The sequence below is a fragment of the Mesoplodon mirus genome (assembly GCF_964341445.2).
Source record: "Mesoplodon mirus genome assembly, chromosome: 10".
NCBI lineage: Eukaryota > Metazoa > Chordata > Mammalia > Artiodactyla > Ziphiidae > Mesoplodon > Mesoplodon mirus.
The window spans coordinates 7,803,067-7,818,405 of record NC_138986.1 but is presented as its reverse complement, the minus strand read 5'-3'; the positions used below and the strand labels follow the sequence as shown (position 1 = coordinate 7,818,405).

The 15,339-nt window shown below is 55.6% G+C and overlaps 1 protein-coding gene across 1 annotated transcript in view; it reads left to right on the top strand.

Annotated features, from left to right (window-relative positions):
- The window catches only part of IGF2R (insulin like growth factor 2 receptor), a 109,570-nt gene that overhangs the window by 82,717 nt on the left and 11,514 nt on the right, over positions 1 to 15,339 (top strand). The window contains exons 30-41 of the mRNA XM_082633713.1: positions 1,782 to 1,918; positions 3,057 to 3,247; positions 4,720 to 4,846; positions 5,573 to 5,692; positions 5,985 to 6,241; positions 6,508 to 6,726; positions 8,730 to 8,879; positions 11,007 to 11,168; positions 12,288 to 12,495; positions 12,830 to 12,976; positions 13,713 to 13,947; positions 14,639 to 14,775. Coding sequence (XP_082489839.1) covers positions 1,782 to 1,918; positions 3,057 to 3,247; positions 4,720 to 4,846; positions 5,573 to 5,692; positions 5,985 to 6,241; positions 6,508 to 6,726; positions 8,730 to 8,879; positions 11,007 to 11,168; positions 12,288 to 12,495; positions 12,830 to 12,976; positions 13,713 to 13,947; positions 14,639 to 14,775 — 2,090 coding nt within the window. The remainder of the gene's footprint in view (positions 1 to 1,781; positions 1,919 to 3,056; positions 3,248 to 4,719; positions 4,847 to 5,572; positions 5,693 to 5,984; positions 6,242 to 6,507; positions 6,727 to 8,729; positions 8,880 to 11,006; positions 11,169 to 12,287; positions 12,496 to 12,829; positions 12,977 to 13,712; positions 13,948 to 14,638; positions 14,776 to 15,339) is intronic.

Below are 15,339 nucleotides of genomic sequence, written 5' to 3'. Positions count from 1 at the left end.
TTTTAAAACTTATTTTAGAAACAGTTTATTATTTTTTTTAATTTTAAAAAAATTTAATTTATTTCGGCTGTGTCGGGTCTTAGCTGCAGCACGCGGGATCTTCGTTGCGGCATGCGGGCTTCTCTCCAGTTGTGGCGCTCGGGCTCAGTAGTTGCGGCGCGCAGGCTTAGTTGCCCCACAGGACATGTGGGATCTTAGTTCCCCAACCAGGGATCGAACCCACGTCCCCTGCATTGGAACGTGGATTCTTAACCACTGGACCACCAGGGAAGTCCCTGTTGGTACTCTAATTCATCATTTCTTCCCTCCATTCTACCCCCCTTCTTTTATTATACTTTCAAGTTTCTTCTTTTAGGTCTTTAACCATTTACAATAAGTCTCTATCAGATGGTCCATTATATGAAGTTCTTGAGGACCTGCTTTTGCAAAAAAATACCTGTGTCTCCCACATAGGCCGGTATCAATGCCAGCTCCATCCTTTCGCTCTCATCCCATTTATGGTCCATCAACTTTCAAAATACCTAGAGTCCTCTCTTCTGGAAGCACCTCCCTCCCTATCTCAGGCCGTCTTCATCTCGCCCCTGCATCGCCGCAGTGGCCCCTCAGGGGTCCCCTGACCCACGCTGGGCTAGTCCCGCACAGTGATTACAGTGGCCCCGTGAGACTGCACGTCGGCCAGGCTGTTGCTGCGAGACCCCTCCATGCGATGAAGCCCCTGTCTCTCCTGGCTGGAGCGCTCCACGTGATGCCGCCCTCGGCCCCTGCTGTGTCACTCCTCACGTCAGGTCTGCTCCAGCCACATGGGGCTCCTTGCTCTCCCGCGAGCGCGCCAGGCTCCCTGCACCGCAGGCCCTTTGCTCCCACTGCTGCCTCTGCCTGTGCTATGCTTCGCCGGGTCCCCGCGTGGCTGGCTCTTCCGCGTCTTTCTGAGTTGATTCAGAGGTGGCCTCCTCAGGAAGGCCTTCTCTGGCCATTGTCTAAAATCTCACCTCCTCTTTCCCCTCCCAAACGTCATACCCACTTCCCTGCCTTTTTTTCCCTCTTTGCTCTAATTGCCATCTGACATACTATGCGTTTTATAATATTACCTTGTGACTTCTGCAGACTTCATAAAATGGGCAATTTTTATCTCTTTCCTTCAACATAATAGCCCCAGTTGGCATGTAGTTTTTGAATGAATGGGTGATTCTCAGTCCCCTCTGATGTGCTGAGGATACCGCCTGGTGAAGTGGCATCTGTGGCTGTCCTCTGTCTCCACCTGGATCTGGCGCCCTGCAGAGGGAGTGTTTGTCTTTCTTACCATTAACTCTGCACCTGGCGTAGGGCTGGCTCTCAGTGTCAGTCCCTACTTGGGGTTCATGCAGTAAGTAATCCTTTACTTGAGAAGGTCAACATCAGCCTGTTTTATTTCAGTGACTGCTGGTGTCCTCCAGCTTGGACAGCTGGTGGCCTGCCCGGGCTGCCCTGGGCGCTGCGTGTCTTAGCTGTCTGTGTACCCTTGTCTTCTCACTGGCCTGAGCAGGACAGGCGCTTACTCTTGGCTTTTTTTGGTTAATACATAATTTTGTTGAGCTAAGGCTTGACATTTCCTGAACTCAAGCTGTGTTATTGCTGATTCCGCCTGGATTTGGGGGAGTCCAGTGTCGAGTTCTGTCCCTGGTAGGGTCTGATTCCCAGGGTGTCAGGAGTAGACTCTGCCTTTATACTGATCCTTTGCAGTCGGAGCACTAGACCCTGTTAGAATCCAGCCGAACCTCACCGTGGTGCTTTCTTTCCTTCAGAGACGGGGCTGGGAACACCTTCGATCTCTCATCCCTGTCGAGGTACAGTGACAACTGGGAAGCCGTCACGAGGACGGGAGCCACTGAGCACTACCTCATCAACGTGTGCAAGTCGCTGGCTCCGCAGGCCGGCTCGGGTGAGTGAGGTCTCTGGCGGAGGTGCTCATGGCTTGTAGTGAATTTATGGGTGAAGAGGAAGTAAGAACGGATTCTTCGATGGCGCATTGCTCTCTGACACATGAGTGGTTTTGCCAAGAAGCAGCAGGAGGAATTATCTGAGGGTCTTGATGACCCATCCCTGGCGTGGTCCAGGGTAAATCACTGCTGAAGGCTCTGTTGGGAGCATTATAACCATTGTTTGAATGTGGGGAGCTGGAGGGTAGGTAGAAACAATCACCGTGGCAGGTAATTCTTAGCCAGGGCAGGAGATAGGAGGGTGGGAAATGGAGCTCTGGGTATGTGCCCTCTGTATTCTTTGAGTGCAGAGTGGGTGGGGTCTTGTTAAGATGCACCCAGACCCTTGGTGCCAGTGATGAGGCTAGAACTCAGTTGTGCCCGTGCAGCTGGGAGCAGCAACCCATGGAGACCTTGGTGCCATCCATGGCCCCCTGGGATCCTGGGGACGAGACTTGTCCCGTTTTCTTAGAGTTTTACACAGCCTCACCGAGGCAGCCTCTCGTCTGGCTCAACTCAGAGCGGGTGCTGTTCCTGTCTTTTTTTTTTTTTTTTTTTTTTTTTTTAAACCCAGAAAGTTAGTTTTCTCCTCTGCGTGGTTTGAGGCCATGGCCCACTTGCCCTTGCCTTGTATGCGGGCTAGATTGGTGACACCGAGGCTCTTATTAATCCAGGAAGTGGGACTCGTTCTTTACCCAGGGCAGATGACTCGGACATTCCGGGGACTGGGAAATTGGCACAGTTCTTGGTGACTTCTTAAAGTAAGATAGCATGTGAATATAGGCCATTTAAAATGTCCCATGGGCGTAATCTGGGTGTTTCAGCTTCATGTTGTTTGGGGATCAGAAATAACTGAGGCTGTTCTGCCTTGAATTCTCCCCACACCCCATGCTCACCCCCAACCCATCTGTGGTCAAACAGCGTCTCACGGAGTGAGAACTCATGGTGTCACTGGCATCTGACTTAGTGAAAGAAATCGCTGATATTTTTGCAGTGATTGTTAGAATCAACTCTGTCGCGTGCCGGACATTATGTCCCTTGTTAAGTCCTAGACTGGCCAGGGGCTGACGTCACTCCTAATTGTCTCTGCTTGTGCTGCAGAGCCATGCCCTCCGGAGGCGGCCGTGTGTCTGCTGGGTGGCTCCAAGCCCGTGAACCTGGGCAGAGTGAGGGATGGCCCTCAGGGCAGCGAGGGCATGGCTCTGCTGAGGTACGTCGATGGTGACCTGTGTCCGGACCGGATCCGGAAGAAGTCAACCACCATCCGCTTCTCGTGCAGCGAGAACCAAGTCGTAAGTGACACAGCTGTCTGGGCCCCAGTGCGAGTCCAGGGCCAGCGAGACTGATGTCTCGCTTCCTGGGATGTGAGCTGAAGAGCTCGGGGTGACCCAGCCTAACAAAGGGCATGCGCGGCGTGGCCTCGGGCCCGTGGCCCCGGGGTGTCCACCCTGGCAGTTCTTGCTCCAGGATTCGGTGGTTCTCTTTGGAGTTTGACTCAGATCCCTGAAGGCCGGAGAGAGAACTGATATTTGGTAACCTGCCCTGGTCTTCACGGAGGCACTTGGGTAAAGCAGAAGGTCGGGCAGACCGGGTTCCAAGGTCGCTCTTCCACTTCCTGGCCGTGTACCTCGGTCACTTAGCCTCCCTAAACGGGGCATCTGTTACCAACGAGCTCAGCCTGTGCTGCCAAGTTGCCACGAGGTTAGAGAGAGGAGGCGGGAAGCGCCGGGCACCGTTTCTGGCATGCGGTTGGTGCCTGGTAACTGGGGTCTCGTCTCATCTCTGGATGATTCCTCCCCTGACGGGTTGGTACGCGTAGTGCAGCAGGTGGGGGCTGAATCAGTGGTTTCTCTGGACTGTTTTTCACCGCGGGAGCATCTCTGCCGCGGAGATTAAGGTGCAGCCTGTGTGCTGCCTGGTGAAATTTGGGAGTGAGGTCAGGCTGGCCCAGGGCACCCCATCCTCGGTGTCAGGACAGAGGACCACCGTCCAGCTGCGTGCGGCTGGCCGTGGCGAGGGGGCCTGAGGTCCGCCCCCTTGACGGGGTGGCAGCTGAGGTTTCCCCCTCAGGAGGCTGTGCAGAGGCTGAGCCTGGACCCCTGCGCTGCTGGGGTCCGGACTCCTGGGCCCCCATAGACTCGCTCAGCTGTGTATCTGAGGAGAGAGGCTCACGGCAGAGCTGCTTGGTCTGTGGAGGGCTCTGCACGCGGGTGCCGGGGGCTGGTTTGTCTGGGAAGGAGGGCGCTGCTGCACGAACCTTACCCTTTTACCCTCGCCGTGTGGACGAGACACGTCTGAGAGGCAGGGAGCCTTAGCCCAGGTGGTGGAGGGATGGGTTAGGTCATGACTAGCTCTCCCTGAGGGTCTTCCTGTTTGTCCATCGTCACGGATGTCGGTTCCGTTTTTCAGGACATTGTCATTTATTTCCTCATTCGCGCCTCACAGTAGCCCTTTGAGCGTCCTTCGCCACCCTGTCCCCGACCCCACCTTAAAAGCCTCAGCTGTAGGAAAACGTCCCTGTCCCCCGAGTGGATTTCCGGCCCTGGCTCCCCCTGTGTGTGTCAAGCCCCCAGGGGTATCTCAGGAGCAAACCCTGACCCTTTGCTTCTCCCGAGTCTGCCCTCGTCCCGTGAAGACACCGAGACGGGTGTGTCACGGGCTTGTGGTGCATCACCGGGGAGCTCCTGCTTGGCACCCGTGGGCGCTGTTCCCTGCGTCAGGAGTGCACCCTGGCAGCAGCTGTGTGCCCTTCGCTTGTTTCTAGAACTCCAGGCCCATGTTCCTCAGCGCCGTGGAGGACTGCGAGTACACCTTCTCCTGGCCTACGGCCGCTGCCTGCCCTGTGAAGAGCAACGTGCATGACGACTGCCAGGTCACCAACCCCTCCACGGGTGAGGGACCCTGCCGGCCACCCATCCCCACACCCTCAACACACGTGCACGTGCACACACAGACACACACGCAGGTACACACGCATACACATGTGTGCACGTGCATACACATGCACACACGTGGGCACACATGCACGTGCGCACACATGTGTGCACGCGCGCAAGCGGTGAGAGACCCAGTGTGAGGCTGGGGGGTAGGCACCCCGGGCAGCAGCATCCTGTCCTGTGGGTGCGCGTCTGGCCTTTTCTGCTGGATCTGCCCGGTCCTGTTGACTTGTGGTTCTTCAGTGGAGAAGAGACTGAGCACCTCCCTGAAAGCCGTGCTCCCCGTAACTCCTGTTTCTGGGGTGCTGGTCCCAAGCTCTAGGCTGGCGGAGCTGGAGTCAGCCTCCTGTTCCTTTCAGAGTTGACGTGGGGCAATGAGGAAACCACAGGATCTCAGCTCTGGGCCCGGAAAGGTTTGGGGGTGGGTGACTGGCAGCGGGAGGGAGGCCGGCGGGCCCTCCCAACCCCACTGGAATTGCCGTGGCCGCTGTGGCCCAGGCGCAGGACGCCCTGAGCCGCTGTCTCCTGGGTACTTTCTGGCTGTCAGGAAGGTTTTGGGGGCCACGTCAGTGAAGGGGGGCAGTGGCACGTGACGAGGGATCAGGAGGCCCGACGGCTGGCGGGAGCTGTGTGTGAGCGCCGGTGATGGGTCACCGTGTCCCCATCCCTTCCCCCGAGCAGGACACCTGTTTGACCTGAGCTCTCTAAGCGGCAGGGCCGGGTACACTGCCGCCTACAGTGAGAAGGGGCTGGTCTACCTCAGCGTGTGCGGGGACAACGAGAACTGTGCCCCTGGCGTAGGTGAGTGCGGCCTGCCCTCCCGGCCCCGAGGTCAGCCTCGGCCTCTGCGTCCCTCCGGCGAAGAGGTCAGATGCCTTCCTTCGTGGGCAGCAGTGGGCTGGTTGGGGTCTGGGGGCTTCGTGGCCACGTGATGGAATACTAGACGTGTAACATTTGCTAAAACCACACGGGACCCTCCAGAGGGTTAGCTGTGAGTCTCAAAGTCTGGTTCTGCAGAAGATTCTCATCGGAAAGCAAGTGGTTTGAATCCATAATTGTGTGTTTTCCACTCTCCCTTCTGCGTTTGGGACAGGGGCCTGCTTCGGACAGACAAGGATCAGCGTGGGCAAGGCGAGCAAGAGGCTGAAGTACGTGGACCAGGTCTTGCAGCTGGTGTACGAGGACGGCTCCCCCTGTCCTTCCAAGACCGGCCTGAGCTACAAGAGCGTGATCAGCTTCGTGTGCAGGCCCGAGGCCGGGCCCACTAACAGGCCTGTGCTCATCTCCCTGGACAAGCAGACGTGCACACTCTTCTTGTACTGGCACACGCCCCTGGCCTGCGAGCAGGTGGTGAGTCGGGCTGGGCACGTGTGGCACGGCCCACCCAGGGGCCCTGCTCCACTTCTCCTGCGACTCCCTCGGGCCCCCAGCCTTTCTCATCCACTCCTGGGGCCCCAGTCGTACCTGGTTCAAAGTGCCCGATGTTAGGTAACCAAGCATTTGGGGACACTGGTCCACCCTTCGTGCTTTTTTGGTTCAGCTTATATTGTCGTGAGTGACTTGGTGGTCAGGACACGTATTGCAGACACCAACGAGGCATGTTTCCTGCTTGACAGACGGAATGTTCTGTGAGGAACGGCAGCTCCATCATCGACTTGTCCCCCCTCATCCACCGCACCGGGGGGTACGAAGCGTACGATGAGAGCGAGGACGACGCCTCTGACACCAGCCCTGACTTCTACATCAACATCTGCCAGCCGCTGAACCCCATGCACGGGGTGCCTTGTCCCGCCGGCGCCGCTGTGTGCAAAGTTCCCATCAACGGCGCCCCTGTAGTGAGTAGGGAACCAAGGGCGGAGACCATCCTGCAAGATTTTTAACAATCTCCTTCGTGCCGTGTTTCTGGCTTTCACTGGAGAGTTTTCAGGCAGAAAGAATGGGGAAATGAGCCAGGACTATGTGAGTCTGAGTCCACTAGGGGAGGCGGGCTGTAAGGAATTGTGCGTCGAGCTGCCGGCGGATGAGGGTTGTCAGCAGTTATGGGAGAAAACGTGGACACACACGTGTAAACACACTGTTTTGTATCAGGTCAGGAGGCTCAAGGACGTTGATGGAACTTGGTTTCTTGGCTGACACGCGGGTCTTGTGTCATTGAAACGCTTGTGAAGTGCAGGCAGGTTCTTTGGTAAATGAGTTGTAATTAAGGGTATAAGCTGGTTTGCTAATAGCTAAGTATTCTGCCTTCCAGTATAGATTTGGAACTCTAAACATTGTCTCCATGAGTTACAGTCATGTTTTGTCAGATTCTTAGTATGTTTTATTGAAATGCATCTCAAAAGTGGTGTGTTTGTCTGCATTCTTTACACAGTGAGTCCTGTCATAAGGTATCTGGACGTCCTTTTAAAAACTGGATGTTGTGTGTGGCGTTGGTGGGGAGAGACGTTGGGAGGGCTGGGGAAGTTGGCCGTGATGTGAACTTGACAGAGGCGTAGCTACGTGACAGGTGCAGGGCCTGGAGCAGCCAGATGTTGGCAGGAAGTGCCGTGGTGTCAGCCCTTCCAGTGGTGCAGGGGGGAGCCTGGGTGTGAACCACTTGCTGACAGATCCAGTCTGCTTTTCCCATCTGGCTACCTGTCTCAGATTTTAAAAATGCAGGAAGTTCTCTAATCAGAGAACTAATTAGAGAGGATGTTGTGTCATTGTGGACCTAACATGCCCCACAGTGGTGAACAAAGCACATTGTGGCTTCGTTCACATACACACACTCATCACACGCACTCATCACACACACTCGTCACCCACACTCATCACACTCACATGATCATCACACGCACACTCGTCACACACACAGTCGTCACACTCAGTCATCTCACACACACGTCACACGCGCACATCATGCGCACTCATCACACACATCTCACACACGTCACATGCATTCATCACACACAGTCATCACACTCTTCTCACACATCACACACTCATCACTCATCACAAACTCATCTCACATCACACACACACTCATCACACTCATCACACGTGCATCTCACACCACATACTCATCCACGCACACTCATCACACACGCACTCATCACATGCGCTCATCACACATCTCACTCGTCACATGCATTCATCACACACCCTCATCTCACACTCATCACAAACTCATCTCGCACACTCATCACACACAATCACACTCATCACATGCACTCATAACACACTCATCTCACACACACACGCATACTCATCACACACATGTACGTACACACCGTTCCTGGCCGGTCACTTTCCTTTCACTTGCATGTTTATTTGCTCGAAAACACTTGCTGAGCAGCCAGTGTGTGCCAGGGGCTGTGCGAAGCTGCGGAAGATGGCGGGGAGTGAGTACGCGTGTGCTCAGTGCCCTCTGAGGCCATGCTGTGGGCACCACCGAGGAAGCAGCTGTCCGAGCGCAGTGCTGGGCAGGAGACGGGGCATTGTCGGGGCAGCCACGTGGGCTCCTGCTTCCCACCAGCCGGAGCCAGAGACCGTGCAGCCGCCCTGGGGTAACTGGGGAGAGAAATGCCTGTTGCCTGGAATCGTCAGAAATTGACCCTGAGTAGAAGTAGAACCATTGTTATTAATGTAGGACTGAAACTGCTAACCACTGGCAAACTAGGTTTCTTTGTGGCGCCTCATTGTCAGGACTTGTCAGGTGAAGCTGCTGTTAACCCAGCGTCTTTAGGTGCTACTCGTCTTTGAAACAGATGGCATGTAATTTTTGCAGTTCTCTGCTAGCCGTTACTCCACTAACTTGAGTAAAAAATTACTTTTCTGAAACATTGCTTCTTTCTTCGTTTAGGATATTGGCCGAGTCACAGGACCTCCGATACTCAATCCGATGGCTAACGAGGTTTACTTGAACTTTGAAAGTAGTACTCCGTGCCTGGTGAACAAGCATTTCAACTACACCTCGCTGATCGCCTTTCATTGTAAGAGGGGTGTGAGCATGGTAAGTGAGCGCCTGTTTACAAGGTAGGAGCCAAGGTGTGGGTCGACGAACCAGAGCTGGAAACCCGTAAAGCCTGTTTCGGACCAAGGATGCCTGTGTTCACAACGCCTGCCTTGCGTCACGTGATATGCCAGTGGTGCATGGAATAACTTAAAGCCGTTAATTTAACAATAAGTAAGCCCACCCTGAGGTGCCAGGGCAGATTTTGCTCACAGAGGCCTGTTGTAATTTAAAAATGTGAAACACTTGAGCATAGAAGTGGCCTTCACCTTTGCCTACCAACATACAAAAGTGTCAACTTTGGTTTTCTTTTTAGAAATGATAACATTAGTGATCTTATTCGGAAGTCAGGTGTTTTGGCAGCTGTAATCACTCAGGACAGAATCCAAATTTTGGAAGTTAGCAAACGAAAGAAGACCTCTGGAATCAAAATAGCTACAACAAATTTGTACAATCTACTTTTAAGGAGGCTATTGATTTTTGTTTTACATGCATTTAAAAAACAGAACTGGTTTCCATTAAAAAAAAAAAAGGTGCTATTTTATAAAGAGTTTTGCGTTAGTTTTCTCTCGACCTCCCTCTGAGAATGGGAGATAAATTGGTAGATTGTGGCCCCTGTTTTGCACTGACTCCGAAGGGCCACTTGATGTCACATGACTCTGCAGGGGCAGCTGGGTGTCCACCCACTGCTCCAGTGGAGAGCTCTTTGCTCCAGGCAGCCTGGCTTTCAGCCCCTTACCTGTGCTTCTGAAATCTCTAAAACTCCAAAAACTTAAAATCCTTTGACGTGAGTGGACTGGGGCTACTTATGGTCTGTATTTGTCACAACTAATGTGAATATGTAGAAGTGTTAATGTACTTGATTACAGGACCGTGTGTGTGTGTGTGTGTGTGTGTGAAGACAAACGCATATCCTGAACTGCCTCTGAAAACCCTGAAGGTGATGAATTCTAAGGCTCTTGTGGCTGAAGGAGTGCAAGTAAAGGTCGTGGTTCTGTAACATGAAATCTCAGTAAGATGGCATTCTGATTCCTTGTCCTATAGCAAGTTTGTGAGGGTGAGGGGGCTGTGGCTGCCTCAGATGGGTGACTGGACAGTGGCCTGGCAGCAGCCTGCCAAGGAGGGACAGACAGAACAGTCATTGAGGAAGGGGGAGAAACAAACCATTGCTTTCTGGGGCCTCTGCATATAGAGCCCCAAAGCTCCCAGACAGACCTTTCCCTGTTCAGAGACTGTTGGGTGTGAGGATAATCCTGAGTGATCAAGGCGAGGGAAGCCGTGATCATCGGCTCCCTTGTCTCTGCAAGCGGGGGTGTCGGGACACACGTCCGCAGGCACCCCTGGACTTGCGCTGGTCTCGGAGCAGCGGTGCGCTAAGGGTGATCAGTAATTTGGGGTTTTAGAAACGGTATCTCACGCTGCATGTGCAGTCAAGTTTGGAAAGATTTTCGAGGAGATTTTATTTCCCTGTGTTTTTTATCTTTAGTGGAGATATTTTATTCACTTACATTTATAGAAAAACAGATTCTCAGCTACAGCTAAAAATGAAATTCCTCATCTGTTTTTGTGGCTGTTGCTGAATGAGGGAGGGAGAAAGCACCTTGATTTATATTTATCTACGATACTTGGCCTGTGGAATGTCATGCCCGGTCACTTCTCTACCTGACTGTAAACATCCTCAGTTTCCGGAGACGGTGGATCAGAGATGCATACAGAATCACCTGCGTCCGTCCTTTGCAGTGGGAGGGTCTTGGTTTCACACACTTCTCTGTCACGACGTCTAAAGATCCCTCCCTTTCTGCCTTTGAGCTGGGAGCGTGGAGCATTGAGATGCTGTCCCTCTCTAGGTGCAGGGCCACGGCCTCAGGGCAGCGAGGAGCTGGGGCATGGGCAGGCCTGCCTCGCATTGCTTGGAGGGCAGCGCTGCTTCCTTGCCGCTGGCAACGATGATGCCTCCCTCCTCTTGGAGAGGGCCCACCGTGGGTCGCCCCGTGCCGCTGGCGGTCTGGAGGCGGTGCAGGAGCCCGCAGCCCCCGGTCAGGTGTCTCTGGCACTTGTCGGGGAACAGGGAGGACGCTGTGCTTGTTTACCCGCGTGGGTTCAAGCCCGAGCCCTTCCTTAAAACAGGGGACTCCGAAGCTGCTGAGGACCAGCGACTGCGACTTTGTGTTCGAGTGGGAGACCCCGCTGGTGTGTCCTGACGAGGTGAAGGCAGAGGGCTGCTCCCTGACGGACGAGCAGCTGCACTACAGCTTCAACCTGTCCAGCCTCTCCAAGAGCACCTTCAAGGTAGCGCTGCTCCCCTGGCGCCCGCCATCTCGGGGCCACCGCCTGGGTTCTTTCTGATGCTCGCTTGCATCTCGCAGCGTGGCACGTGCGATCATTGGAGGACGTGTGGCCGCGAGGCAGTGCGTGGCCGGGGGCGGCCTTACTCCGTCCCGGGCAGGGCTCGGATGGTGTGCAAGCCAGTCGCGGCTCACACCTGAGACGAGCCTCGCGGTCGGAGCGATTCTTTGTTTTGGAGGGTTCCGTGGCCCAGTGAGGGGGCAGGGGGCTCTTCATGTCGCAGATGGAGAGCAGGTGGCTGCTCGTGTGTGACCGCACGTGGACATGTGTGTGACCACGTGCCCGTAAGGGGCTGGGCCGGCAGAGGCCACGTGGACCCCCCTCCGTCTCCGGCGTGACCACAGAGGTGCCGGGGGGAGGGAGCTGTGGGCCCCCCAACTCGAACACGTTTGGGTGTGTAGGGGGCTGGTCCGGCCCCGGCCTGAGCACTGTGGACTGTTCGTTACGTGGCTGGGGCCGTGGCCTACGTCCGTGTGACATAGGTGTTGCTGAGTCGTACGGCCGTGGACCGAGCCCGCGAGATCCCCTGCCTCCCAGGGGATCGCAGCTGGTGAGCGGTGAGCTCCGAGTTGTGTGCCCAGGTGCCAGCGGCCTGGCTGCTGTAACAGAGACCGTGCCTGGGTGCAGGCCCTCCTGACGGGTGCACAGCAGGTGCGGCCTGCAGAGGCTGGGCGGCAAGGGAGGCCCCTTCGGTCAGGCTGCGGCCGCTCTGCGCTCAGCTCTGAGTCCTCGGCGCTCCCAGGTTACAGGCAGGAGACGCGGGCTTCGGGAAGGGGGGCGAGCCGCCTGGGGTCTCGCAGCTGCCGCCCCCCACGGGCCCGCAGGAGCATGGCCAGCAGGGCTGCCACTGGAGGGCAGGGCCTCGGTGCGGAAGGCGCCCAGAGAGTGGGCAGGGCGTTGCCCTCTGGAGGGGGTCAGGGCCCCAGAGGAGGAGGTGAGCGCCAAGGCGCCCAGGCACAGCCCGCGGACCCAGCCGCCGCTTGCCCGTACGCGCCTGCTTCCCGCAGCGCCGGCCCCCTGCACCTGGAGACCCCTCACGGCTGCGGGGTGATGTCTCTCCAGGTGACCCGAGACTCACGCACCTACAGCGTCGGGGTGTGCACCGCGGCTGCGGGCCTGGACCAAGGAGGCTGCAAGGACGGAAGCGTCTGTCTGCTCTCCGGGAGCAAGGGGGTGTCTTTCGGGAGGCTGGCGTCGATGAGACTGGATTACAGACACCAGGACGAAGCTGTCATTTTGAGTTACGCCAACGGAGATAATTGTCCTCCAGGTAAATCTTCGCAGGGGGTGAATTTTACGTTCCCAGGAAACATGAAACTAGACCTGGTAGCAGAGAGAACTGAGGAACGATGCTGTAGATGCTGCGGGCACCGGGACCTTGGCTCGGACCATGGGACGACCCATCCTAACAGCCCTGGGTGTGAGCTCTCGGGCCCTCGAACTGCTCGTCACGTTGTGGCCGGGAGGCCTGGCAGTCCCCATGTTGGCGGAGGGTGACCGTTACCATTTCTATGGGGAATCCTTGTTTGAGGTGACGGCGCCTGGTAAGGCACAGCCAACGTGGTGCTGATAATCAGGGTCACGCAGACTTCTTCTCTTTCCAGAAACTGAGGAAGGTGACCCGTGTGTGTTCCCGTTCGTGTTCAACGGGAAGAGCTATGAGGAGTGTGTTCTGGAGGGCAGGGCCAGGCTCTGGTGTGCGACCACCGCAAACTACGACAGAGACCACGAGTGGGGCTTTTGCAGACACTGTAAGTGGGAGAGCGCCAGGTCCCAGCCAGGCCCGTGAGGTAGCCTTGTACCCGCTGGAGGCCTGCTTCGTGCTCAGGTCTTTCTGGACGTCCACGTAAACGGCAGTGATTCTGTTGCGTATAATCTTCTAGCCAGGGCTCTTTTCCATAAAGAAAAGTCGTCTTTAATTGTTCCGTGGGGTGTGTTGCGTAACCGTGAACGTACACCGCGGCGGGGCCAGGTGAGGGGCAGGTTCGAGGTAGTCAGCTTATGCACGAGAAGTTGTTTAGCGTTTGTAAGTCATCAGGGAGCAAAATGATACAAATTAAGGAGTTAGAAACGTTAAGTTTACCAGGGACTACTGTAGCTTTTGTTTGGAGGCTTGTTAGGGCAGGACCTTTCTCCTGGTCTGTCAGATGACACGTTTTTAGGTAATGAATTACAGGTATCTTATTGTTACTGTTTTCATTTTTCATTGTCATTCACACATTAATCAAACACTGAATACCTGTCTGCAAGGCACTGCGCTATTATTGTGAGCTTGATAAGTGCAGAAGGAGATACTGTGCCCCGAGGGAACTTGGTCTATCTAGGGTTGAGATACGTGAATGGAGCACAACAAGACCTGGCCGGGGCTGCGTGGGGAGCGGCCAGGGATGGACAGGGTCCCTAAGGGCCAGCGCAGTGGAGGCGGGGAGGAGCCTCAGGACGAACGAGGGACAGGCCGGGTCTGACTGGTCCCGTGTGCTGTCCCAGCCAACAGCCACCGGACGTCCGCGATTATCTTCAAGTGCGACGAGGATGCCGACGTGGGGCGGCCACAGGTCTTCAGTGAAATCCGTGGCTGCGAGGTGACGTTTGAGTGGAAAACCAAAGTCACCTGCCCCCCGAAGAAGATGGAGTGCAAGTTCATCCAGAAGCACAAGACCTACGACCTGCGGCTGCTGTCCTCCCTCACCGGCTCCTGGTTCTTTGTCCACGACGGGACCTCGTGAGTAACCCCCACCTCGGCCGCGTGCTGGCGGGCTGGGTGCTTGGTGCTTTAGCTCAGACTCTGAAGGCGGGATGGCCTCATTCCTCTGACGCACGGCGGGTGGTTTGGAAGCAGAGGTGACAGAAACCTTCAGAACCCAGAGAAGCCGCCGCTGGTCAGCTGTGGGCCTGGTGGAACTGGTCTCGGTTTGGTTCGTGTTTGTGAGGGTCAGCCGTCCGTGGCTGCGTGTGCCGGGGCGCGTGAACCGTCCCAGCTCTGCTGCCCGAAGTCCCTAGGCCGTGCTGGCCCGCGGTGGGTTAGCTGGGCTGACTGCTCCCTGCATAGAGCCTTCCCCCAGGTGCTCCGGGATCCTTCCGTCCACACGGCAGTGGGGAGCGTGGACCTGGAGGGCCTAAGCAGCCGTAAGCGAGGGAACGACTTGCTGGGGTTTGAGCCACTGCTTGTCCTGACTCTAAACCACCCGAGTCTCGGGGCTCACCCCGTGTGCCTGGTTGACACACTCGCTTCTTCAGCCTCCAGCCACTCTTTGGCCTTTCTTTACCCAGAGACCTGTTTCAGTGCTGCGTCCAGAGGTGCTGTGAAATCCTTGGCTATCAGGACGATTACCTTTTCTGAAAGGAATGGAAGGAGCTGCCCCCGAGTGTGCAGGACAGACACTGACCTTGCCTCTCTCTGTGTCGTTTTACAGGTACTACATCAATCTGTGTCAGAAAATATACAAAGGGCCCCTGGACTGCTCTGAACGAGCCAGCGTTTGCAAAAAGAGCCCCTCCGGCGACGTGCAGGTCCTGGGGCTCGTTCACACGCAGAAGCTGGACGTCATAGGTAAGGCCTGGGCCCTTGTCGCCTGGTCACAGGTGTCGTGTCAGATTCGGGAAGGTGGAGGTGTCTTCCTGTGACCAGAGGGTCAGCACGGGCTTTGGTTGAAGCCTCCAGGTGTTATTTTCAGTGACTGTTTCTCAGACACTTGGCGCCTCCCGGAGCATCAGAATAAGTACTGCTCTGTGTCCTCCGAGATGGCAGGCCCTAGTCTGTGTGTCTAGAGTGTGGGCGACCTTGGGAAGGTATGTGTCCTCAGGAGGAGGGGAGAACGTTCAGGGTTCCTCCAAGTCCCGGCTCCAGCCTCCGTGTATACATGCAGGTGTTCACCCGGGGAAGCCGAACCATGACATGAGAACCTGGTAAAGACGATTCAGGGTACATTTTCGTAATGTTTTCATTCGGAAACGCAAAATGAAGCTCGTCTCAATAGTTTTCATAGAAAATTCATCTTGCAGTTGGTTGTTGAAAGATTCTTTCATCATGTAAAAGGAAAAGGCAGGGTTTTTTCTTAGTTTAGGAACAGGTGCGTTGGGAGGACAAGGAAGAAACAACGTTCGCGGGGCCTGT